Source organism: Schistocerca nitens, chromosome 6, assembly GCF_023898315.1.
Source record: "Schistocerca nitens isolate TAMUIC-IGC-003100 chromosome 6, iqSchNite1.1, whole genome shotgun sequence".
Lineage (NCBI taxonomy): Eukaryota > Metazoa > Arthropoda > Insecta > Orthoptera > Acrididae > Schistocerca > Schistocerca nitens.
The window spans coordinates 126,406,717-126,434,255 of record NC_064619.1 but is presented as its reverse complement, the minus strand read 5'-3'; the positions used below and the strand labels follow the sequence as shown (position 1 = coordinate 126,434,255).

General features: G+C 43.2%; 1 protein-coding gene across 3 annotated transcripts in view; it reads left to right on the top strand.

Annotated features, from left to right (window-relative positions):
• Positions 1-27,539, top strand: part of LOC126262859 (carcinine transporter) — a 452,804-nt gene that overhangs the window by 188,841 nt on the left and 236,424 nt on the right. For all 3 annotated transcript variants that reach the window (XM_049959724.1, XM_049959725.1, XM_049959726.1), the window contains exon 2: positions 24,956-25,177. In XM_049959724.1, the coding sequence (XP_049815681.1) occupies positions 24,956-25,177 (222 nt within the window). The remainder of the gene's footprint in view (positions 1-24,955; positions 25,178-27,539) is intronic.

Here is a 27,539-nt window from a genome sequence, read left to right as displayed (position 1 = left end):
TTCTCAGATCCTACAGGAGCGATAGATGAGGGGGGGGGGGGTTGTAATATAGTCCTAGATTCATCACTTAAAGTTGGTTCTTCATACTTTCTAAGTAGATTTTCATGGGATATTTTTTTCAGCATGTATGTGACACTTTCCTACAGGTCAAACAAACCTGTGGCTATTCATGCTGCTGTTCTTTGTGTTCATTCAATGTCCACTGTTATTCCTATTTGGTACAGGTCCCACTCACTAGAGCGACATTCTAGGATGGGTCACACAAAAGTTTTGTATGCAGTTTCCTTTGAAAACTGATTGCATTTCCCTAGTATCCTACCAGTGAACCTCAATCTGCCACCTGTTTTCCCTATAACTGAGCTTTTCTTAACATACCATTCATATTCCTAAAAAGTGTTAGTAGTGTAAAAGAGGGAGTTCTGGTGCAGACTAGATCACTGATGTGTTGAAAATAGCGGATATGGAACTGAAATCAAAGAAATTTTTACCTAAAGAAGTGTCAAGTCACTCTCCATGCCTAGTCTTAGGCTTTTAAAACGAGTATTGAACCAACAACACTGAATGACTTGAAAGGTTCAGTGGTGAAAATAGCTAATATAGTAGTAAGATCGATGAAGCTCCTGTGGTGCCATCTCGGAACTGTATTTAACATCAATCAGCTGTCAGGAACACAAAATTTATGTTCCAACACATACTGTCAATATAATCTAAGAGTAGTTGAAGATATGTCCACCATAGATTGACTGTCTCCATAGCAATCCATATTGCAGATACAAGTTTCACAGGTTCATGACACCAGAATTCTTCAAAGTTACTAGCTAGCGAACACATAGTTATGGAGGTACATAACCATTCTCCCATTGGTCCATTTTCAACACACACACACACACACACACACACACACACACACACACACACACACAATACACACACCCAAAACAGCATATACAACACACAAAACACCACACCAGGAAACACCACACACCATCTAACACACCACAGACGAGACACCACACACGACACATAACTCACACCAGAAACCACGTATCACACACCCAACACAGCACACAAAAGACCCACCACACACACACAGCACATCATAACAAAGAATTCTCAGCCAGCTGTACCACAGTGACCCCCTTTTCTTTTGATGGGTGATGTATTATTTGTTCACCAACATCAATTTTCACTGTTGGTACACCTTGGTATGATGGAAATTGGATATCAATGTAGAAAAAACGTTGAACTCCAACCATCCTTTCTACACACAGAATGTGATCTAATGTCCAAACAGGTACTGCATTTTAAGTGAGTTCACACATAAATTAGAAGAATGGCAGAATGAAATAAAGAGAACTGAAGGCATCATGAAATCTTTCAAAAAATTATAAGTACATGAAATGTATTCAAAATTGTAAATATGAACAAGTTAGCTTTGTGATGGAATGACGACAATGAAAATTTGTGCTGGACTGAGACTCTAACCCAGATTTCTCACTTATTGTGAGTGGTCACCTTAGCATTAGACTATCCAAATACAACTCATGGCTAGACCCAAACTTCCATATGTCATCCACCATGTGTCTACAAACCATACTTGTATATCCATTGTATATTCTGAGCAGGTGACTCATTTTACTTGAATGTCACTTGCCCACTGGTGTCGAATAGTTACGATATCGCACTGCCTGTGTTATTCCAAATTACGATGCAATGTTCATCGTGACTGCAATGTCATATTTATCCACAGACACTGGGCGAGCAACTTTTAAGTAAAACGTCTCACATGGACAACCGACTTTAAGTAAAATGTCTCGCCTGAGCGGGAATATACATAATGGGTGTATGAGTACAGGCTGTGGACAAATAGTAGATGAAGTTTGTGTCTGGCTGTGAATCATGCCCCGGATAGCTTAATAGTAAGGCGACTGCTCATGATAAGTGGGAAATCCAGGTTCGAGTCCCAGTCTGGCACAAACTTTCATTGTCATCATTCCATTATACAGCTGATGGTTGTTCATTGCAAATACATTTCATGTATTTCATAATGGCTTTAGTCGCCACAGTACCTGTTCCTTTGGGCTACATGCATGTCCACAGGATCATTGCATCATAACTCAGAATAACACAAGCACTGTGTCTCGCCTGTACGGTAATATACATAATAGATCTAAGAGTACAGGTTGTAGACACATGGTTGATAAAAGATGGAAGTTTTGATCTGGCCATGATCCATGTTCGGATTACCTAATGGTAATGTGACCATTCACAATAAGTGAGAAATCTGGGTTCGAGTCCTGATCTGGCTCAGGTTTTCACTCTCATCATTCCATTATACAGCTTATGATTATTCACGTTCGCAATTGCAAGTACATTTCATGTATTTCATAATGGCTGTAGTCACCACAGTGCCTGTTCCTTCAGACATAGATCCATGTCCAAAGGAACATTGCATTGTAATTCAGAATAACACAGGCACTGTGTCTCTCCTGTATGGAAACATACATAATTGTATGGGAACATACATAATAGATGTAGAAATTCAGGTTTTAGACACATGATTGACAACATATGGAAGTTTAGGTCTACCTGTGAAACACTTTCAGATTACCTAACGGTAAGGTGACGATTTGCAATAAGTGGGAAATCCGGGTTTGAGTTCTGGTCTGGCACAAATTTTCGTTATCATACCATTATACAGCTGACGGTTGTTCATATTCGCAACTGCAAATACATGTCATGTATTTCACAATGGCTGTAGTCACCACAGTGTCGGTTCTTGTGGACATACAGACATGTTCCAAGTTGCATTGCATCATAATGCCTTGAGCAGCCGCTGGTGAAGTATGAGTGCAGCAGCAGTGCAGTAGCGAGTCGCATATTTAGCTTTCATATTTGTTTTGTAGTTTGATTCTTAATTTCTTTCCGAGTGTTTGTGCGCTTGCATATTTAATTACATAAAATCCTTGCGTATTCTCGTATTTGAGAGGAGTAACATTGCTTATTGATAGCCGTAGAGTATAAATTCGCGGAGTCGTTAGATATTGGCAGTAGGATGGATAGGGTGTGTGCGTGCTATGTGCGGGCGCAGGAGGAGCTGGTCGTGGTTCGCGACCAGCTGAGGGTGCTGCCTCGAGGTGCAGCGACGGCGGAGGGCCTGGCGCGTCGCTTGAGACGCCCCCAGGTGTCGCTTGCTGCGTCCGCTGACTCAGCCGCCGAGGCACCTTCTAGTGTACCCGGCGCGTTGGGGCCGCCCTCACCTCAGGATGAGTGGCGGACTGCAACGCGTTCGCGTCGCTCGAGGCGGAGGGTCAATGTGGAGGCCGTCCAGCTGGCCTCGCCCGTTCGTCCTGTCAGTGGGCAGGTGGCCGCTCCTTCAGCAGGACCCGAGCAGGCACATGGGGACAAAGGCTTGCTGGTTATTGGGAGCTCCAACGTTAGGAGGGTGATGGAGCCCCTTAGGGAAATAGCGTACAGGGCTGGAAAGAAATCCAACGTGCACTCGATTTGTCTGCCAGGGGGCCTCATCCAAGATCTGGAGGCAGCCTTGCCTGCGGCTATCGAGCGAATGGGGTGCAGTCGTCTGCAAGTACTTGCTCATGTCGGCACCAATGATGCCTGTTGCTTGGGTTCTGAGGCGATCCTCAGTTCGTACAGGCGGCTGGCGGATTTGGTGAAGACCGCTGGCCTCGCATGCGGGGTGCAAGCAGAGCTCTCTATTTGCAGCATCGTTCCCAGAGTGGATCGGGGTCCTTTGGTTTGGAGCCGAGTGAAGGGTCTCAACCAGAGGCTTTGTCGACTCTGTGACGGCCTTGGCTGCAGATTTCTAGACTTGCGCTATTGGGTGGGGAATTGTAGGACGCCCCTAGATAGGTCATCGGTGCACTACACAAAGGAAGCGGCTACACGGGTAGCAGAGTACTTGTGGCGTGCATATGGGGTTTTTTTAGGCTAGGCAGTAGTGCGAGGTGTCCTGATGAACACTCACCAGTCGACATGCAGCCAGGGGAATCAGGACGCGCTCAGTGTAAAGACACTTCAGCTATCAAGATATTAGCAGTAAATTTTCAGAGTGTTCGGAATAAAGTTCCTGAATTTACTGCCCTCCAGGAAGCGTGTGGCACGCAAATTATTCTTCGGACTGAGACCTGGATGAACCCTGAAATAGGAAGTTCTGAAATATTTAGTGAGGGTTGGAACGTGTATCGGAAAGACAGATTAGACACCGTAGGCGGTGGTGTCTTCATTACAGTTTACAAAAATATTGTGTCTACTGAGGTCGAAGTAGAGTGTGATTGTGAAGTTATCTGGACACGTTTAACAGGGCTAGGGGAAGTAAAGTTAATTGTGGGGTGTTATTACCGGCCACCAGGTTCCACCGTGACAGTTCAAGAATCATTCAAAGGGAGTCTACATTCTGTATCGCAGAAGTACCCGGATCATGCTATATTAGTCGGAGGCGACTTCAACCTACCTAATATGGACTGGGATGTCTATGAATTCATTACAGGTGGTACAGACAAGCCGTCGTGTGAATTACTTTTGAACACATTATCCGAAAACTCTTGAGCAGCTAAATCGACAGCCAACGCGTAATGGAAATATTTTAGATCTGGTAGCCACGAACAGACCAGACCTCATCGACGGTGTCAGTGTTGAGACAGAGATTAGTGATCATGATGTTGTCATTACGACTATAGTTACGAAAGTTAAAATGTCGGTCAAGAAGGCTAGGAGTGTATTCTTACTAGAAAGAGCAGATAAGAAGTTCCATAAACATCAGATAAGAAGTTGTTAGCATCCCACTTAGTAAATGAATCGACTTCATTTACTTCCGGTACGATGGACGTGGAAGAATTATGGGCAAATTTTAAACACATTGTAAATCACGTATTGGACAAGTATGTGCCGAAAAAGTGGGTTACGGACGGGAAAGACCCACCGTGGTTTAACAACGCAATTCGGAGAATGGTCAGGAAGCAAAGGCAGTTGCACTCGCGGTACAAGAAAGATCGGGGGAATGACAGGAAAAAGTTAGTAGAGATTCGTGCTGCTGTAAAAAGAGCGATGCGCGAAGCATTCAACCACTACCACCGTCATACCTTAGCAAAACATCTTGCTGAAAACCTAAGGAAATTATGGTCTTAGGTAAAATCGGTAAGCGGGTAGAAGGCTTCCATCCAGTCACTCACGGATCAGTCTGGCCTGGCAACGGAAGACAGCAAAACGAAAGCTGAAATTTTAAATTTAGCATTTGAGAAATCTTTCACGAAGGAGGATCGTACAAACATACCGCCGTTTGAGTCTCGTACAGATTCCCGTATGGAGGACATAGTGATGGACATCCCTGGGGTTGTGAAGCAGCTGAATGGGTTGAAAATAAATAAATCGCCAGGTCCTGATGGGATTCCAATTCGGTTTTACAGAGAGTACTCTACTGCATTGGCTCCTTACTTAGCTTGCATTTATCGCGAATCTCTTGCCCAACGTAAAGTCCCGAGCGACTGGAAAAAAGAGCAGGTGATGCCTGTATATAAGAAGGGTAGAAGGACGGATCCTCAAAATTACAGACCAATATCCTTAACATCGGTTTTTTGCAGGATGCTCGAACATATTCTGAGTTCTGATATAATGAATTTCCTTGAGACAGAGAAGTTGCTGTCCATGCTTCAGCACGGCTTTGGAAAGCATCGCTCTTGCGAAACGCAACTCGCCCTTTTTTCTCATGATATCTTGCGAACCATGGATGAAGGGTATCAGACGGATGCCATATTCCTTGACTTCCGGAAAGCGTTTGACTCGGTGCCCCACTTGGTTCCCAAGTATGTGAGCGGCTCGAAGACTTCGTAAGTAATAGAACCCAGTACGTTCTCCTCGATGGTGAGTGTTCATCGGAGGTGAGGGTATCATCTGGAGTGCCCCAGGGAAGTGTGGTAGGTCCACTGTTGTTTTCTATCAACATAAATGATCTTTTGGATAGGGTGGATAGCAATGTGCAGCTGTTTGCTGATGATGCTGTGGTGTACGGGAAGGTGTCGTCGTTGAGTGACTGTAGGAGGATACAAGATGACTTGGACAGGATTTGTGATTGGTGTAAAGAATGGCAGCTAACCCTAAATATAGATAAATGTAAATTAATGCAGATGAATAGGAAAAAGAATCCTGTAATGTTTGAATACTCCATTAGTAGTGTAACGCTTGACACAGTCACGTCGATTAAATATTTGGGCGTAACATTGCAGAGCGATATGAAGTGGAACAAGCATGTAATGGCAGTTGTGGGGAGGGCAGATAGTCGTCTTCGGTTCATTGGTAGAATTTTGGGAAGATGTGGTTCATCTGTAATGGAGACCGCTTATAAAACACTAATATGACCTATTCTTGAGTACTGCTCGAGCGTTTGGGATCCCTATCAGGTCGGATTGAGGGGAGACATAGAAGCAATTAAGAGGTGGGCTGCTAGATTTGTTACTGGTAGGTTTGATCATCACGCGAGTGTTACGGAAATGCTTCAGGAACTCGGGTGGCAGTCTCTAGAGGAAAGGAGGCGTTCTTTTCGTGAATCACTACTGAGGAAATTTAGAGAACCAGCATTTGAAGCTGACCGCAATACAATTTTACTGCCGCCAACTTACATTTCGCGGAAAGACCACAAAGATAAGATAAGAGAGATTAGGGCTCGTACAGAGGCATATAGGCAGTCATTTTTCCCTCGTTCTGTTTGGGAGTGGAACAGGGAGAGAAGATGCTAGTTGTGGTACGAGGTACCCTCCGCCACGCACCATATGGTGGATTGCGGAGTATGTATGTTGATGTAGAATAATACAGGCACTTCAGTATCATAAAATACAAGTATTTCACGTTAGACATAGGGGCCTAACATATCCAGCCACACATCTGTAGCATCCAGGCTTACTGGCTATCGAGAATGTATTTCAGCACCATTTAGAACTGTTTGCAGACAAGCTCCGTGATGCACATAATTGTTTCCAAACGTAGAGTTTCCACTATCTCTAATTTCTACACCACTAGCATGTGGTGTTACTCTCTGCAACATTAAATCTGTTGTTACAGAACTGTCATTAGATCGAGAATTCATATAGCATTAATTTATGAAGATCCATGCTTTGATGACATAAAAGTAGCGCTGTCAGATTATGATTGGTGTCAAGTATATCGGAATTTGGCACAAATAACTGAAATGTTCAACTCTCAAGCACTGATAGTGTTACTGGATTCGAGCGTGTAAGAACCACTTAAGAACAGTGAAAATGTACAACAACAATGAGAATGTCATACAGTACACTAGCTTTCAGAAACCAGTCACCTGTCAGTAAAACCATTCAGCTTGTGACATCCTTACATGTACATATTTTATGGAATTGTCTGGAGAAATCTTATAGATCTCACCCATCAGCACATTTCAGGAGAAGTCTCTACTATGAATTTCTAGCATGTTATTCACATATGACATTTCAACACAGCAAACCACCAAGCATGGTAATGGTATTTTTATGAGATCACCCTACTACAGGCAGCTCGTGATTTTAGTTGCTTCCACAGATGTATCGAAGTCTTGTGTAAAAGTTTGTCACCTGTATTAGATGAATGCCATATAAGTAATATACGGAGTAAATTTCATGAAAAATACTTTTTGTAGAGACTATATGTCGAAATAAAGATATATTAATTACAGCAAGGGCTGCGGCTAATATTAAACTCCAGGAATCTGTAATGGTTGTTGTACTAAGTCCTTCTACATAGCTACAACTGAACTGTAAAGTCCCCCTGACACTGCAAATGTATGAACTACTAAGGCTGTCATAGATGTCATTAGACATCGTGAGAGAGCAGAATAGTGTGCTCCACGGAACTCACGGACTTCGAACGTGGTCAGGTGATCGGGTGTCACTTGTGCCATAAGTCTGTATGCGATATTTCCACATTCCTGAACATCCCTAGATCCACTGTTTCTGATGTGATAGTGAATTGGAAACATGAAGGGACACTTACATCACAAAAGCATACAGGCCTACTTCATTTGCTGACTGACAGAGACTGCCGACAGCTGTAGAGGATCGTAATGTGTAATAGGCAGACGTCTATCCAACCATCACACAGGATCCACTGCAAGTATTATGACAGTTAGGCCGGAGGTGAGAAAACTTTGATTTCATGCTCGAGCGGCTAGCCACACCTCACGCCAGTAAATGCTAAACGACGCCTCGCTTGGTGTAAGGAGCGTAAACGTTGTTCGAAAGAGTATTCACAGGAGGGCTGCATTTTAGTTGATGCCATGTATTGCAGGACAGTGAACAAATAACCTTAGATTAAGCCCACTGATTATCTTTTGATCTGTTGAGCTAAAAAGCCGATAAATCTTTACAAGAACTAAGTCAAATACACAAAATGATACTTCTATTAAGACAACACAAAAACTTGCGGTAAAAATTTCTAGTTTCCTAAAACATTTGAGGTTAATTATAGTTGTTAGTAAACTAGTAAACTGAGTTCATTACGATAAATGTAGATAATATATGGGGCTACTCCTCTTTAAGGTAAAACTAGATGTAACACAATATATTTGTTAGAATATCTGCCACAGTAACTAAATCACAAACTGATTTGCTACAAATTACTCGTAGATTATTTACAGGACAATGGTGGCTTCTGAAAATTCTCAAAAACGCACGTTTATTTGCGTTGATATACAATGCAATGCAGGGGTGATGTATTCTTTCTCAGAAACTATGAACCACAAACGCTGATTAGCTACAAAATATATTGCATATCCAAAACTTTCGTACTTCTCACGTAATTATACAATAATATAAGAGAACGAAATTTTAAAAGAGCACAAATAAGTCTAAGCAAACAACTGACAACTGTACGTAATTATCGCGGCACTCGCGAATGTTCGAAATTTCACAATATACCACAAAACAAACGGGATGATACTGCTTTCATGTGGCATCATATTTTGGGGCAATTCGTCATTAAGAGGGAAAGTATTCACTGCAAAATGCGTGTAATCAGAATAATAGCTGGCGCCCACCCAAGATCACCTTGCCGACATTTATTTAAGGAGCTCGGGATACTGACTAATGAAATTTGTCATTAATAACCCATCCCGATTCAAAAATAGCTGTGAAGTGCATAGCTACAACACTAGAAGTAAGAATCATATTCACTATTTTGGATTAAATCTCACTTTGGCACAGAAAGGGGTAAATTATGCTGCCACAAAAATCTTTGGTCATTTTCCAAATACTATTAAAAGTCTGACAGATAGCCAACCAACATTTAAAAGCAAATTAAAAGAATTTCTGAATGACAGATCCTTCTACTCAATAGATGAATTCTTAGATATGAAGTCGTAATTGTAAAAAAAAAAAAAAAAAAAAAAAAAAAAAAAAAAAAAAAATTATTAATTATTTTGTGGAAAGAAAATTTACGTTTAAGTGATACGTTCCACGTCATTACGAAATGTACTCATGATCTATGGAACAAGGATTAATGTATGTATGTATATACCAGTGAAATCCCACGCCCGGGTTCCCGGGTTCGATTCCCGGCGGGGTCAGGGATTTTCTCTGCCTCGTGATGGCTGGGTGTTGTGTGTTGTCCTTAGGTTAGTTAGGTTTAAGTAGTTCTAAGTTCTAGGGGACTGATGACCATGGATGTTAAGTCCCATAGTGCTCAGAGCCATTTGAACCATACCAGTGAAAGATTATCACAGACGCAACGCGAATAGTAAACTATGCGAACCTAGAATTTCAAATTGGCACACGAATCTTGTATACGTGTTCTGAAACAAAGAAAAATTCTGAAGACGGGTTTTATATATATAAATAAACGTGTGAATTGCACGGATTTATGCCTTTACAGCATCTGTGCCAACTTCTACACTGGTGTGCCGAAGAAGAACACTGCAGCGTGAGTTTACTCAGTCAAAAATCACTAAAATGTGCAGCACCAACATAGCAGGTATTCTGCCTGTTACAAATAACAATGCTGTTCCCAACAGCTACTTTGTGGATCGTCATCTGACTGTCCGTGAAGCAGCTGAAGCTGCCTCCCCCTCACCGCTTCACCCCCTCTCAGGAGTGATAACGCGTGGGAAAGGCACGCCTTCTGCCGTTTCCAACAGCTACCAGCAAATCATCATCTAACTTATCATGGCCAAGTACAGTATCATCTCCCGTACATCTAAAAAACAACTCCAGTGTCATTCTGCCCGAGTAGCCGCGTAAAGAAACTACCTACAGAACAAACGCTAACATGCTTTATGTAGCAACACCGCTTGGTTTACAAAACTACCGCCCACATGGCTCGCTCGAGTTCAACAATGGAATTTGCGATGTTCCACTTACCTTACGTGTAGCTTTGTTGCACGCAGTTTTGAAGAATATTGAAGTCTCATATCTCGTCGAAATGGAATTTGTAGTAAGAACTGACATCAGGCAGGGCGGGTTCAATTGATGTAAACTGGACAAGAAGTGAATTTTAAAGATGGTTAATCACAATCCGTTTTGACTGTTTCATAATTAGTGACCAGCTCCGGTTTCACAGTACATAGAGGTAATCCCAGAAGGAAGGAAATCTCTAAACTACTCTACAACATCACATATTTGTCTTTAAGATCACGGTGGCAGAACAAAACTGTTGTCAGAAATATGGTTGAAACGGTGCACACAAAATGGTTGCGACATTCACGTAATTCATAACACCGTCTCATAAATATTTTTATTGATACATTAGTACCCAGATGTCACCAGTTTACTGTTTCACACGCAATGTTCAAGAGGAATGCTATAATACTGGCTCATATTCTTATCAAGCGTACTTTTTGCGCAAATTAATTTGTGGTGCCAAGTGTCGCTTTAACCATCATGGAAATGAGAGCATTAGGATAGTAATCTGCTGATATTCACACGGTTCGACATATCTGAGTAAACGCTGGTCACAAACTTTTCACGCGGATCTACATGTACAGGGTGTACCGTAAGTCCGAGAACACTTTCAATTATGTATTGCACAAGAATCAAAAATTTTACAGATATTATACATATGTCATTTTGAAGAGAAACCTTTTTTTTTTTTTTTTTTTTTTTCTCTCTCCATGTGTACCGCCACAGCGTAGTTTGGTAATTTGCCGATAATCAGCGCTAGTCGCAAACATGGCGAGTTCAGGTGCGGAGCGAGCTTTCCGTGTGTTTGAGTTCGACAAAACTAGTCGCATAAGTGATTTGTGAGAAGTGTCTTTGTAAACTGATTGCACTTCCCCAATATTTTACCAATGACCCGAAGTCTACCACCTGCTTTACCCACGACTGAACCTATGTGATCATTCCATTTCATACCCAGGTATTTGTATGAGTTGGACGATTCCAACAGTGACTCATCAATATTGTTGTTGTTGTTGTGGTCTTCTGTCCTGAGACTGGTTTGATGCAGCTCTCCATGCTACTCTATCCTGTGCAAGCTTCTTCATCTCCCAGTACCTACTGCAACCTACATCCTTCTGAATCTGTTTAGTGTATTCATCTCTTTGTCTCCCTGTACGATTTTTACCCTCCACACTTCCCTCCAATACTAAACTGGTGATCCCTTGATGCCTCAGAACATGTCCTACCAACCTATCCCTTCTTCTAGTCAAGTTGTGCCACAAACTTCTCTTCTCCCCAATCCTGTTAAATGCCTCCTCATTAGTTATATCATCTACCCATCTAATCTTCAGCATTCTTCTGTAGCACCACATTTCGAAAGCTTCTATTCTCTTTTTGTCCAAACTAGTTATCGTCCATGTTTCACTTCCATACATGGCTACACTCCATACAAATACTTTCAGAAACGACTTCCTGACACTTAACTCTGTACTCGATGTTAACAAATTTCTCTTCTTCAGAAACGATTTCCTTGCCATTGCCAGTCTACATTTTATATCCTCTCTACTTTGACCATCATCAGTTATCTTGCTCCCCAAATAGCAAAACTCCTTTAGTACTTTAAGTCTCTTATTTCCTAATCTAGTTCCCTCAGCATCACCCGACTTAATTCGACTACATTCCATTATCCTCGTTTTGCTTTTGTTGATGTTCATCTTATACCCTCCTTGCAAGACACTGTCCATTCCGTTCAACTGCTCTTCCAAGTCCTTTGCTATCTCTGACAGAATTACAATGTCATCGGCGAACCTCAACATTTTTATTTCTTCTCCATGGATTTTAATACCTACTCCATTTTTTTCTTTTTATTCCTTCACTGCTTGCTCAATATACAGATTGAATAACATTGGGGAGAGGCTACAACCCTGTCCCACCCCCTTCCCAACCACTGCGTCCCTTTCATGTCCCTCAGCACTTACAACTGCCATCAGGTTTCTGTAGAAATTGTAAATAGCCTTTCACTCCCCGTATTTTACCCCTGCTACCTTCAGAATTTGAAAGAGAGTATTCGAGTCAACATTGTCAAAAGCTTTCTATAAGTCTACAAATGCTAGAATCATAGGTTTGTCTTTCCGTAATCTATTTTCTAAGATAAGTCGTAGGGTCGGTATTGCCTCACGTGTTCCAATATTTCTATGGAATCCAAACTGATCTTCCCTGAGGTCAGCTTCTACCAGATTTTCCATTAGTCTGTAAAGAATTCGTGTTAGTATTTTGCATCCGTGACTTATTAAACTGATTGTTCGGTAGTTTTCACATCTGTCAGCACCTGCTTTCTTTGGGATTGGAATTATTATATTCTTCTTGAAGTCTGAGGGTATTTCGCCTGTCTCATACATCTTGCTCATCAGATGGTAGAGTTTTGTCAGGACTGGCTCTCCCAAGGCCATCAGTAGTTCTAATGGAATGTTGTCCACTCCCTGGGCCTTGTTTCGACTCAGGTCTTTCAGTGTTCTGTCAAACTCTTCACGCAGTATCATATCTCCCATTTCATCTTAATCTACATCCTCTTCCATTTCCATAATATTGTCCTCAAGTACATCGCCCTTGTATAGACCCTCTATATACTCCTTCCACCTTTCTGCTTTCCCTTCTTTGCTTAGAACTGGGTTTCCATCTGAGCTCCTGATATTCATACAAGTGGTTCTCTTTTCTCCAAAGGTCTGTTTAATTTTCCTGTAGGCAGTATCTATCTGACCCCTAGTGAGATAAGCCTCCACATCTTTACATTTGTCCTCTAGCCATCCCTGCTTAGCCATTTTGCACTTCCTGTCAATCTCATTTTTTAAGACGTTTGTATTCCTTTTTGCCTGCTTCATTTACTGCATTTTTGTATTTTCTCCTTTCATCAATTAAATTCAATATTTATTCTGATCCTCTGCTGCCCTCACTACTTTATCTCTCAAAGCTACCCATTCTTCTTCTACTGTATTTCTTTCCCCCATTCCTGTCAATTGTTCCCTTATTATCTCCCTGAAACCCTGTACATCCTCTGGTTCTTTCAGTTTATCCAGGTCTGATCTCCTTAAATTCCCACCTTTTTGCAGTTTCTTCAGTTTTAATCTACAGTTTATAACCAATACCATAGTCATAAAATACAACAGTTTTTCGTTTTGTGAAGAGCAAAATTTTACATTTCTAAATATTTAGAGCAAGTTGGTAGTCTCTGTATTACATTGGAATCTAATTGAATATTTATGCAGCTTCTTTCAGATAGTGCATCATTGTAGATAACTGCATCATCTGCAAAAAGCCTAATTTTACTATTAACATTGTCTGCAACGTCATTAATATACAACACGAACAGCAAGTGTCCCAACACACTTCCCTGTGTTACACTTGAAGTTACTTCTACATCTGACGACGACTCTCCATCCAAGATAACCTGCTGCGTCCTCGCTACCAAAAAGTCCTCCATCCAGTCTCAAATTTCACATTATGGGATTCTGGATACAGATCGTAATATCCGTAATAAACAGTTCCCAAATTTCCTATATACACATATATTTTACCGTAAAGACTGATACACAGGAACACTGCATGAAGTACAAAGGGAGACTGAATTAAACATGGCGGCTCATCAGCAGTTAATATTCCAATGATTGTAATTTGTGTGGTCGATGTGACCTATTGACGCCACACATCCCCCCCCCCCCCCCCCCACAGTATGGAGTACGGCCTATGAGACCTGAGGGAGGGGGTCGTGTGGATGACAGTGCCGGCATGAGTGGTGCAAGGCAGCAGGCGCACAACTAGAAGCTCCATCTCCTTCAGGTCGCCGTGCGAAGGGCGGCCGCTGGTCCAACTCGTAATTCGAAAACCAGTGGGGGGGAATGATGCGTCGGCCAACTCGGGAGTAGCGCTATGGGAGAGGAGGCGGCATGTGAGCGTGCCTTCCCCGAATGCAGACTGAGCTGTCCGAAGAAATGAAAGCTTGAACACATGACGGGTCGCACTCTTGTGGGAGGGACAAGCTGTGCACTATCTTGATGTTGAGTTCCTTGGTGAGGGTCGGGCCTGTGCTGCTGGTGAGCAGTACAAGCACACGATTATCTAACACCATAATCGACACATTGTCGATGCGATCAGCTGATATGTTGCAGTGCAAAATGAAGGCCAGGCCGTCCGCGTCTCTAGTACCTGAAACGTCTTCAAAACCTGTGAATGGGGACGATGATGACATGCCTGAGGAACCTGCGAACTGCGGTGGTGAATCGTTGGATGAATAAAATTCCACCATAGGTTGAATGGACTCGTTAGTTGGTTCGTCAAAAGAACATGTGTACGTGCAGCCTGACTGGGATGGCAGAGGGGTGTCGGAGTCTATGAAGACAGGCTTGAGCCTGTATAGAGAAATTGTTTGTGGGCGATCTTTTACCATGATGTCGAGCGTTGTCTCACTCCTCCAGAGTACTTCGAAGGGGCCGAGGTAAGGGGTTGTAAGGATTGTCTGACAGATTCATCCCTGAGCATAACGTGTGAGCAAGAGCTGAGTGCGGTCGGCATGTAAGTGTCAGGTGGGGACGGGCTGACAAGTGGGTGTAGCCAGGTGTTTCTAAAGTGTGCACGCATCCTTCCGATAATGTTTGGGAAGGAGGGGAACTCCGGGATCTTGGGGGAGAATGAGTTCCCCAGGTAAAACCGGGTTTCCGCTAAAAACAAATTCGGAAATCGTCCCACGTAAATTTGGTTTAAATGTAGAACATAGTCCCAGCAACACCCAAGGAAGTTCCTTGGACCAGAGACAGTCAAGGCGTAGTTTTAAGGGTGTGGTGCCATTGTTCCACCAACCCGTTGCTTTGCAGGTGGTAGGCTGTCGTATGGATCTTCTTAATACTGCAAAGATGATAGAGAATCGTAAAAAGTGCAGATTCGAACTGTCAACCCTGGTTGGTTGTAATGGTGGACGGACAGCCGAACCTAGTGATCCAAGAAGAAACGAATCCTTTGGCCACAGTTTCTGCTGTGATGTTGGGTAAGGGGACAGCTTCCACCCAACGAGACATTCGGTCTATTGTGGACAGGATATACCTGTGGCCCTCTGACGGAGGCAGGGGAGCGATAAGTTTGATATGTACATGATGGAAGCGTCCCTTAGGGATGTCAAACTTGCCGAGTGGTGGAGAGGAGTGACACCCTATTTTGTTTCGTTGACAGGAAATGCAGCTGCATGCCCATGTTTGACAGTCCCGTTTCACATCTTTCCACACAAAATGCTTGGTGACGAGGTGAGTGGTGGCTCAGATGCCGAGGTGGGCGAGATTATGCAAGGCGTCGAAAACCTGTCGGCACAGCGTGGGCGGGAGCAAAGGCCGCAGAATGCCTGTAGAAGAATCGCACCACACTTTGTCCAAAATGCCAGGGAATTTAGCCTTCGTAAACATGAGTTAAGACTGCGGGTCCGTGAGCAGAACCCGAGTGTCCTTGTCCGAAGCCTGTAGAGCGGCGAGGTCGGATAAATCATCGATACTTGAAACGGCATTGATCCACAAGAGAAAATCAGCGGGGATGTTCTCCGTGCTTTTGATATAGCATATCTCCATAGTAAATTGAGAGACTAGGTCGAAGTGGTGGAAACGTCAGGGGGGAGGATCCCCTGGCGAGTTGCAGAAGGCATCTGCCAGCAGTTAGTGATCAGTAAGAATGAAGAAAGGATGGCCCTTGATGTCAGAGCGGAAATGCTTGACGGCCTCATACACCACCAGAAGCTCTTTATCAAAAGCGGAATATTTCTTCTGTGCTGTAGATAGTTTTTTGGAGAAGAAATGAAGTGGTGAAACTGTGTCGCCTTTGCTCTGTTGTAATACTGCCCCGACCACGATGTTGCTGGCGTCCGTAGTGATGAACAAATCGGCAGATGTATCAGGGTGTACGAGTATGACTGCATGAGCTAAAGCTGTTTTAAGAGCCCTGAAAGCCTCTAGCATGGGTTCAGTCCAACAGACTGGTTTACTGCCCAAAGTTTGTTTGTCGGAGAGCGAGTCCATCAGCGGGACCTGCACGGCGGCGGCAGAAGGTAGATGACGGCGATAGTAATTTATAGTACCTAGGAAAGTTCTTTGTACGTAGCTGAGGGTGGCAATGATGTGATAGCCTGCACGTGGGATTTGGGAGGCTGTATTCCATCTGCAGAGACAGTGTAACCCAGAAATGTCACAGAAGACTGATGCAATTGGAATTTTTCTTTGTTGACCTCGACACCGTTGGATGCCAAAGTCTGGAGGACCTGGGATAAATGATCTTCATGGTCTTCAGTCGATTTGCTGAAAATGAGTATGTCATCCAGGTATGCGAAGCAGAACTCAAATCGTCGCAAGACTGAGTCAATGAAACGTTGCCACGTTTGTGCCGCATTCTTTAAACCGGATGGCATGAAGCTGTACTGGAACAAACCGAGCGGCATGATGATCGCAGTCTTTGGAATGTCTTCCCATGCTACGGGAATCTGGTGATAAGTACATTTGTAGTCAATCACAGTGAAGATTGTGGCACCCGATAACATATGAGTGAAATCATTTACGTTTGGCACTGGGTAATTGTCCATGACAATGGGAGCACTTAAACGTCTGTAATCACAACACATTCAAAAAGAACCATCGTGTTTGGTGATGAGATGAATTTGTGAAGACCAATTGCTGTCCGATGGCTGTAGAATGCCTGCCTCCAGCAGTTTGTTAATTTGCTGATGAGCCACGCGCAACTTAATGGGGTTGAGGCATCTAACCTTGTGTCTAATAGGAGGGCTGGCAGTGGTAATTATCTTGTGTGTCATTCTGTCAGTGACGGAAGAGACTGAGAACTTCACACGAGGCTGAGTAACGTTCTGACATGAAGTTTTGGGACGAGTGGGGCACGATGAGCCATAGCTGTTAGCGTGAGTGGGGAAAGGCAGCACGAAAGTCACATGCCTATTACGCGAGCGTGGCATTCGTTTGTTTGTAGAGGTGGGCTGCGCAAGCAGCACGGTGCGGAGTGGGGCATGCAGCGGCTGTCTGTTGTTAACTTTGCCTTGGGTAACTGGCGCGGGCGAGAGAGGTGTTGGCGTCGTGTGAGGGACAGCGATGGCTGCCAAGTTGCTCAGTTGACACGTGGGAGAGGGGGAATGTTTATCAACAAGCAGGGTGGCTGCCTGCGTAGTGGGCATGGTCGTGCTGGGTGAGAAACTGTTATTAGAGACACTGTTTGAAACACGAGGCACTGTGCGTAGTGGGCGCTTGGGCAGTGCGGAGGTCACTGAATGCGAATCGTCACATACAATGAATGTTTTGAAATAACCTGATGAGTGTTCAAACTGATGCTTGGTGATGAAGTTCGATCCGGTGAAGGAACTGCGGACCGCAGTTTCAACAGCGAGGTGCGGGCCGCAGCGAGCTCATTGTAAGTGTGAGCAGTGCGTTGTTTCAGCTCATCGTTCTCCCAGCAGAGGTGCACCGCTGAGTCATATTCTGAAAGTAAGTTACTGACGCAGGTCACAATCTTGCCCGCGAGGGCGGAACACTCGTGAACTAAATCCCATGTTGCAGCAGAAATGGTACGAGGTGAATGGGTGCCAGACCACGGTATCTGAGTGTTAGATGGGTGGTGTAACACTGAACACTGAACACTGGACTACATTAGGGGAGAGCTTGTAATAGGACAAAAAATCCATACCGAGAATTGGTTCGTCGATGTCGGTGATGTAGAAGGTCCACGGGAAACGCACAGAAGGTGATAGGTGCACCATCACTTTCACAGAACCAACAGTTTGTAACGTTGATGCGTTGACAGCTTGTAGGAGAGACTTTGTCAGTGAACAGTCTGTAGGAGCCAACAATCGAAGTATGATAGACACGACAGTGCCAGTGTCAACAGGTAGACAAACTGCGATGAAATGTCTGTCATGTATAAACGACCACGCGGCTGAGGGGACAAGTGGATGGAGTGCAATGTTAGGGGATGCCTGTGAAGTTCCCCACAGGACTCGGCGTCACGTACTTCCTGCGATGGGGGATGAGCTGGGTGTTTCTGGTGCAGGATCGCATACAGCTGATCTGCGATACATAGGCTAGAACCAATAGACTCGAAAGAGTGTGACAGTAGGTAACTTGGCAGATCATACCACCCACAGAGTGATGTCTGGCATCATATGTTCACTCACTAGTAACCTGAGGTGGCACCAAAGTTGTGACGGAGTGTGGTCCCCCAGGTGCTCCTCGTACAGAATCTTGATTATCAATTCCTGTGGCGAGCAGGCCATTCCGTCCAATATCGTTTTCTTGATGAACTCGTACTTTGGTGGCGGTGGAGGCGAAAGTATATCACAAATTAAATCCGAGTGGTTGTGAAGATGTGTGACCAAACATAGGAACTTGGAGTTGTCATCAGTCACTTGATGCAGCTCGAAGAGGTGCTCCATCAGTGTGAACCATGAAACTGGATTGTCCTCGTATAGGGGAGGTAGCTTGGGAAGGCAGCCTGGAGCTGGCTTCGGCGTGTCTTGGAAGCCCTGCGGTCCCGCTGCACAAGAGTTCATGCTGGGATCCAGCATCACCGGAGCGGAAATGTTACTAGCACACACGTTCGGAACAACAGCTGGTTGTAATGTCTCAGAAGACACCCGAAAACACGACGCAGCAGTCACGGTCGGTACCGTGGGAGTGAACAGGCGAGCGGCACATAATGGGGGCCCGTAAACAGGACTGGAAATTGCAGGAGTAGCACTGACATTGTCCAACTTGGAAACGACGCAGAAGGCCGGCATGGCAGACGCACACGGTACTGCGGAAGGAGCGAGCGTTATATGGTTGGAATTGAGGCCCCCCATGGGTGAGGTGGGGGGGGGGGGGGCACATTCGCCACGCACCCTTCGTGGTAGGACCATTAAACACTGGTGAAACCTGTTGACTGTCGCACTGTCGTAGTACAACGTTGCTGGGTGAAGAGGCTGTGTTGGATGCACTCGTACCCACGTGGTCGCGAAACTGGGCCACCAATCCAGTGGTTTGTTGTGGTGAACTGGATGCATAAAAATGTCTCTTACTGATCTGTGAGGAAGGCAAGGCTGGCATAGCTTAGTTGACTGCGTGTGCGATTTGCACAAATGGCAGCATTGAACACGCCACTACTTAATCAACGTCATGGCGTGTAGAGGATCAAAGCACATGTGCGAATTTTGGTCCGTTTGAACTTCGTACAAGTGATTGATCATCATGCTATTTAGTAGATCATCCACTTCACTTTTCACTTGCTGTTGTGCGTAATCTGGCGAAACAAAACCTGAGTCCATTGTTTGAGGTAACTGTGTAACACTCGGTCATTGTGGAGTTGCTAAAGTAGAGGTTATCCTTGTCGAATATCGTGGATAATTGTCCGTTAGCTGTGAAATAACCGATGGCGGAAGGTTGTGTTGGCCTGGTCGTAAGAGCTGGGCCTCCAAATCTTCGTAAAGAATGTTCGGTGATGTAGCCATGGCGTCAGACATGAAACCTGTAGATTCTATACGACCGGCGCGGAAGATGCAGAACTTTTTTGACCGGGGTCACCAATATGGGACTGTAGATACCGATCATAATATACATAATAAACAGTTCCCAAGTTTCCTATATACACATGTATTTTACCATAAAGACTGATCCACATGAACACTGCATGAAGTACAAAGGCAGACTGAATTAAACATGGCGGCTCGTCAGAGCAGTTAATATTCCAAAGATTGTAATTTGTGTGGTCAATGTGACCTATCGATGCCGCAACTTGATATCCCATATGATCATACTTTTGACAATAAGTGTAGGTGCAGTACTGAGTGAAATGCTTTCTGAAAATCAAGAAATACCTGGTTGCCTTGATTCAAAGCCTTCAGTATGTCATGTGAGGAAAGTGCGAGTTGGGTTTCACATGATCGATGTTTTTGAAATCCATGCTGGTTGGCATTGAGAAGGTCATTCTGTTCAAGTTAACTCATTATGTTTCAGCTTATGATATGTTCTAAGATCTAACAAGAAATAAGTGTCAAGGATATTCAACAGTAGTTTTGTGGATTATTTCTACTATCGTTCTTGTAGACAGGTGTACCTTCTTCCAAGAACTGGGCATGGTTTTCTGTTCAAGGGATCTATGACAGATTATAGTCAAAGAGGGGCTAATTCAGCCACAAATTCAGTATAAAATCTGACAGGGATTCCAGTGGGGCCTGGAGTCTTGTTCCCTTTTAATGATTTCAGCTGTTTCTCAACATCACTGACGCTAATACTTATTTCATTCATCTTTTCAGTGGTATGACATTTAAATTGGGGCATTTGTCCTGAGTTTTCCCTTGTAAAGGAAATTTGAAAACGGAGTTGAGCAAATCAACATTTTTTTGGCTATATTCAATTTCAGTTCCTGTCTCATTTTCTAGGAACTGGACACTAAATATACGAAGACAGTAACTTGTTCTCGAAAGAACAGTTACTGTTGATGACCGTGCAGCTTTTCCCTGGAATAAACGATGACTAACTGACAACCTCAGCTGCCGACAGGTGTTGATGATATAGCACGATGTGGACAGCTGAAAATGTATGCCCCGACCGGAACTCGAACCCGGGATCTCCTGCTGCGCGAATGCGCACAGGTTGCCCAAACTCTTACGGGAATCGCCAAAGCGTGCACGAGTAATGAGTGGTTGGGCAAATGTCTATAAGGTACAATACATATGTAGAATTGTGGACAGTTGGGAATGTGAGTCTCACGGGAAGCGTGCAAGGGATAAGTCCCTGCAGTCGCGCTATTTGTCTGTGTCCTCGGTGGCTCAGATGGATAGAGCGTCTGCCATGTAAGCAAGAGATCCCGGGTTCGAGTCCCTGTCGGGGCACACATTTTCTACCTGTTCTAGGTAGTTTTCAGAGGTCATGATACATATAGGATTTCAAGTTTTCTATTTCTTTGCACTGTAATTTCTTTTACTAAAGCAACATACGAAGCACAGAGGTAAACAAATAATTATTTCTATTATATTACAACTTTTAAGAATTATTGTTATTACATTATAACTTCAAATATATTCTGTTATTATTATTAAAATCATAGATATCTGTGATGCAGTAACAGTGTGGCTGTTGGCAAGCTGTATTATTCAGGAGGGGGGGGAGGGGAGGGAGGGAGGGAGGGAGGGAGGGAGGGAGGGAGGGAGGGAGGGAGGGAGAGAGAGAGAGAGAGAGAGAGAGAGAGAGAGAGATAGGAACTGTGACACACCTTCAAATCAGAAATCTGTGTCAGCACCTGGCAGTTGTAAGCAACTACTTAAAACCCTCCACATAGAAGTCACTGAAAGCATGCTCTGCATGGTATTCACGCTTAGGAAATTCATTTCCTATATTAATATTTTCCCTTAGGCCTATGTGTTTATTGGCCATGTAGGTGTTTTTCTGGTCAGAGAAATTAGTAGTATATTCCACAGCAGAACATGTTTCTAAATCAGTGGAGTTATGTATTCCTCAAATCTCTCAGAAGATGGCAGACATATGTCAGTTCCATTTGTCAAATTGGTTGGTCCTTCTGATTTCTGAAAGCCGTGGGTCTGTACAAGCTCCACTGGGCAGTGAATGACACAGCAACGCAGAGCAAAAAACATATTCATTGTTTAGAACTCATGGATGGTACCATTTCTGTGAACAAGGAGCAACTAGCCTAGGTAGTAAGTGAATGAAAAGGAGGAACACTAACTGACATCTAAACTGTAAGGCAGCAGAGAATCACAGCTGTATAGGTGTTCCGAGGCACACCAAGATGTTCCAGTAAAAAAGGTACAAATATACACCATGACCAACTACATCATCACCCATAATTACTTCTCCTTTGAGGGCATCACCTTAAACAGATCCATGATACAGCATTGGGCTACCACATTGCACCAGCATATGCAAACCTATTCAGGGGCACCTAGAGGAAGCCTAACCACACAGAATACAAACCCCCTCAGTTGGTTCAGATTCATTGATGACACCTTCATGCTCTGGACTCCACATTCCTCCAGGGCTGCAACAACCTCCCCCCCCCCCCCCCCCCCCACCTCAAGAATGGATACGTGAGTACCTCTGTCTACATCAGACCTACCAACCATGAGCAATACCTTCACTTTGACAGCTGCCACCCATTCCATACTAAGAAGGCACTTCTGTACAGCCTACTCACCTGTGGCTGTCGCATTTGGAACTGCTTCTGATCTTAATGTGTCGTCTACATGTTCTAATCAAGTCCAAAGTCACAAAAGACTGAAGCTGCAAAAAGATCTACACTGCTAGAAAAAAATAGTATGTCCTTTTAGAGGTTTCCAATTCACTCAAGATGAATTGTTGCAACAATGCATTTGGAGTACATGAAATGATTACATTTACAGATCAATAGCACAAGTAGTTCTGAGGTACCAGATATCAAACCATTTTGAAACACCAGTATTAGAGCATGGTGTAGCCTCCTTGGCCGGCAATGCAGGTGCTGGCTCTGGCATCCAGTTGATCTCACAGATGGCAAATATAGTCCTGGGATACATTATGGCACACTTGCTTGACCTGTTCATGTAGTTCTGTAAGAGTTTTTGATTGGCATGCCACACGAGTCACTTCTCATTCCATCATATCCCATACATGCTTGATGGGAGACAAGTCTGGACATTGTGGTGGCCAAGGAAGTTGCTGCACATCTTGCAGAGTACGTTGTGTTTCATGAGCAGTGTGTGGGGCAGTATTATACTGTTGGAACAACACATCACCCTTCTGTTGCAAGAACAGCAAAAGTAAGTGTCTAACAACATTCTACACATACCAAGCACTGGTTAGTGTTGCCTCCAGAAACACCAAAGGTGAATGAAATTTGTAGCTTATCATACCCCAGACCATAAGGCCTGGGGTGGGTCCAGTGTGTCTTGGACAAATGCACTCTACAAGATGGGCTCACCAGGCCTATGTTGTACGTGCAAATGACCATTACTTGCATACATCCTGAATCTACTTTCATTGCTGAAGACTACATTGTGCCATTTGATCTTCCAAGTGATCCTTTGAGGACACCAGTTGAGCTGTGCATGGAAGAAGATGGGCTAGAGGTGTGCATGCCTGTAGCCCCCCTGCTAATAAGCATTTCACAATAGTTCATGTTGACACCTCTGGGCTCACAAACCCTCTTATCTGTGCTGTGGTAGCTGTACACTCTACCACTGCTGTCCTTAGAATATGACAATCCTGGCAGGAGCCTGTTTTGTGTGAATGTCCAGCACCTTGTCTACATCTGTGAGCATGTTCATATGACCACAGATATTGGCCTCATTGCACAACTGATGCAGCATATCCAACTTGTGTGGCAATTCTCCAAAAGAACATCCTGCCACTTGGAAGGCCACAATTTGATTTCTTTCAAAGTGGGCCAATTGGCTGTAGGAAGCATGAGTGGTATCTGTGGCATGGTTGGCTGTTTGCTTCACTCGTCTGCACCACACTGAGCCATTTGGCTGTGAGCATTTTTCTATTAAAGGGTAGAAACAGATGACACTCTGGTAGCTATGCCACTACACTGTCTGCTGGTGGACAATGCTGACACCATTATGAGTACATCTATTATCCACCATGTGGCATATGCTGTCATTGCTCAACATTGATGTTGTCATTTCATGTGTTCTAATCTTTTTTCCATTAGTGTATGTCCTAAATGCTGCAGATTTGTGGTATCTCCAAAATATTTTACATGATTTGGCATCTTTGATCCTAATCTAGTCTTCTCATCTTTTAACACTGCCCCAACTGAAATCTTTAGGCCTTAAAAGTTCGCATTCACCCTAGGGTACTGCCAGATCAGTCTGGAGACCAAGATTCATTTTGGATTAAATTGATGTATATAAGAATATCATCAAAATTTAACCATAAGTATTTACATCATCATTTATATTTTTCTGCAGTTATTAAGGTTTCAGACATTTTAGCACTGGATGTTAATAGTGGAAGAATGAAGAGTTTGGGTTTCCATAATGGACTGTCAGTACTGAAACAATCAGAAGTTGTCCTTATTCCCTCTGACATCCTTCCAAGGCCATGCTACTCTTGGAAGGATCTCATCTAGATATTTTCTGTTGGTGAACTAATATTTTAATATGATCATCTGTCGTTGATATTAGATTGGTTGTTTCATCTTAAACCTATGTTGTGTCTCTAATGAAAATATTTCATCTGTGTGTTTCTATGGCATATAATATGATACAAAGTGACTAAAGTTTTAGTCATCTGTTATTTATTGTACTCTCATATGGTTAGACATAATTTCAGTTTTGCACATTTAGAATGGATTACATAATCATTTAAAATTAATAACACCATACTGTGAATAAAGAGTTTATGAGGCACTGGCTTGCTAGCTCTGTACCAGTCCTATCACAAGTTTTTGTTGTTGTTGCGTTACTCTAGACAACTGCATATTGTGAAGTTGGTTTTCACAAGAAGTGTTTACTTTGCATAGTTAAGAATCAAATAATCAAGGATTGTTTATTGGTTGGCTGTTGGCAGGATGTCATGGACCTGGATGAAGTTCTACCACAAGTGGGCGAGTTTGGACTTTATCAGAAACTTCTCCTATGGTTGGTGTGCCTGCCAGCATGTATTCCCTGTGGCTTCTCTGCTTTCAACCAGCTGTTCATGGCACATGTTCCTGATCACTGGTGTCGTCCACCTGTTGCACTTCAAGAACTTTCATCACATACTGCCCGTGCACTAAGCTCACCACTTGAGGTAAGTAAGTACTGTTGTTGTTATCATAGTTTATTTTGAATCACAATGACAACTGGTTAATATTTTTGAGATGGAAGTGATCAAAGGAAAATACCAAGCAACACAGAATATAATAGTAAAAGTATTGGCAAATCTGTGTCTTGCATTCAAGCATATTTCTTACTCCAGTTTGTGTAACCAATTAGAACTGTATCATGATCATCGAAACTGCACAAGAGCCTCCATCTTCCCAAGACCAGACACTGCTTGGAATACCTTCTTGTCATGTGTTTATGCAGGTAGCTGTCCATCATGGATATCAAACAAATTTATGCCTCTTTTTTTAAAGTCTCACCGTATGAAAGACGAGTTTAATTAATAGAAATTGCTGTTTATGGCACTAAGAGTAGCACATACTGAGGAAAGGCAAAACAAAGCACTCAATTATGGAGTGCAGGTTTCATTCCTGTGTGAGTCTTTCTCCGTTCCATGGTTTTGAACTCACTATGTGCTGCATAACAAAGAAGAGTGAGAGAAAAATCGATCTTTTGCACCAAGTTGACTTCCTTTATTGCCTTCTTCACTACATTGTTTTCAAACTGACTATGAGGAGTAGTCTGACTGTTTGGGTAATCAAATTCACTGTTTTGTTATTGCTGCCAAACTCCTGTTATGTTGCATGAGGAGTGTTTCTGGTCAACAGTTGGAATGTTATGCAACTCCACCTTAAAGGCTGCGAGTGTTGCATTCATTGGGCAGTGCCTTTGGTATCATAAGTTTTCTGATGTAACCACACTAACTCTGAAGTCAGTCACATGTTAACATTGGGATTCTTGTTTACTTGGTTCATGTGCTCTTCCATTTGTGTTGTGCATTCTTCATGCTGTTGCACTCTTACAGTCCCATTTATCCCTGACCATGCTTTTGGACTTTCTGCTTGCTGGTTAAGTTGACACTGAGTGTTTAACTTGAGTGCCTTGCATCATGCTATTCTGCTCTTGTCTGTCTCAAGCATTTTTTATGGATGCTGTCATCTTTCTCTGTAAGAAGAGTTGGTGATGAGAATTTTCTCTCACTTGTGTGTTCATATTCATGTTCATGATATTGTTTCATCTTCATGATATTGTGGCCATCATGGATCCGCTGTTTTTAGAAGGTTGGAGACAACAAATGCAGGTACATGAGGAGGAACTGAAGCAACAGCACCAACTACAACAGCTGCAACAATAATAGTAGCAAATCGAGGAGCTCATTCATTTGCTAACCAGGAAACTGATGATGTAAGCACTGGTACTGCAGCCTCCTTCGTCACTGCTGCCACCCCATTTTCAGGTCCTGATGAGACCATAAAAAAGTTGGAAAATTATTTGTGCTTTATTAAGCTGTACTGCCAGGTAAGGCATATCACTGAGCCAGTAAATCAGAGCGCTGTGTTGCTGTCAAGAAGTAGTAGTAGTTAATATGAGGTGGTACAGCAATTGTGGCCCATTGTGGATCCTGAAAAAGTAGTTTTTGCAGTGTTGTATACATTACAAACACACTATTCTTGTCAGCAAATGCATGTGGTAGCTGTCGACTTACAGTTCAATCGCCATCTTAAACATCTAATCAGTAGTATGTGATGTCATATGTGTCTGCAGGAGGGGACACTTACCCCTCCTGCAATCTGTAGTAGACCTTTCATTAATTTCAAAATTCTCATGTATGGCTAGAAATGATTGCCTCTGATTCTATTCAGCCATGGATTTAACATACCTGAATGCAAGGGAAACATTGTGGCTGTAACAAAAACTAGTTGTTGATTATCAGATTGTTCACAGGAAATTGTACATTTTTTTGTGTCATGGCATCAGCATCGACTTTGTTTTGCAATCTTGTGGGATGTGAAACTTTACAGAACATTTTCAAAATAGAGTAGCCCATGTTTTCTCTGGCACTTCTTTGTATAGCCCTTAATGAGCTACAGAAAGGGATAGTTCCAACATGCAGCGCGATACAAACATATATGTATATCTCAAATGATACTGTTAGATTGTTAAATAAGTTTGTAGCATTTTTGTTTTGCATGTTGGTATTCCAGTTGCTGGGGGTTTATTTATTGACTGTAATTTTTTATTTGTAGTTCGCATTTGCTATTTGAGTTTACATATTTTCATTCTATCATTTGGAAATACTGAGTGGAGCTATGGATGCTAGAAAATGGAGTGCCAAGTGGAGAAATCAGAACATTTCTGACATATTGTTCTGTTTGAGTTCAATAGAGGGGTGACATCAGTGGAGGCAGTTAGAAACATTTGCCCCATGTATTGGGACAATGTCATTGGACAGAGCATGACAAGAAAATGATTTTCTCATCTTAAGGAGGATCATTTCAACCTTAGTG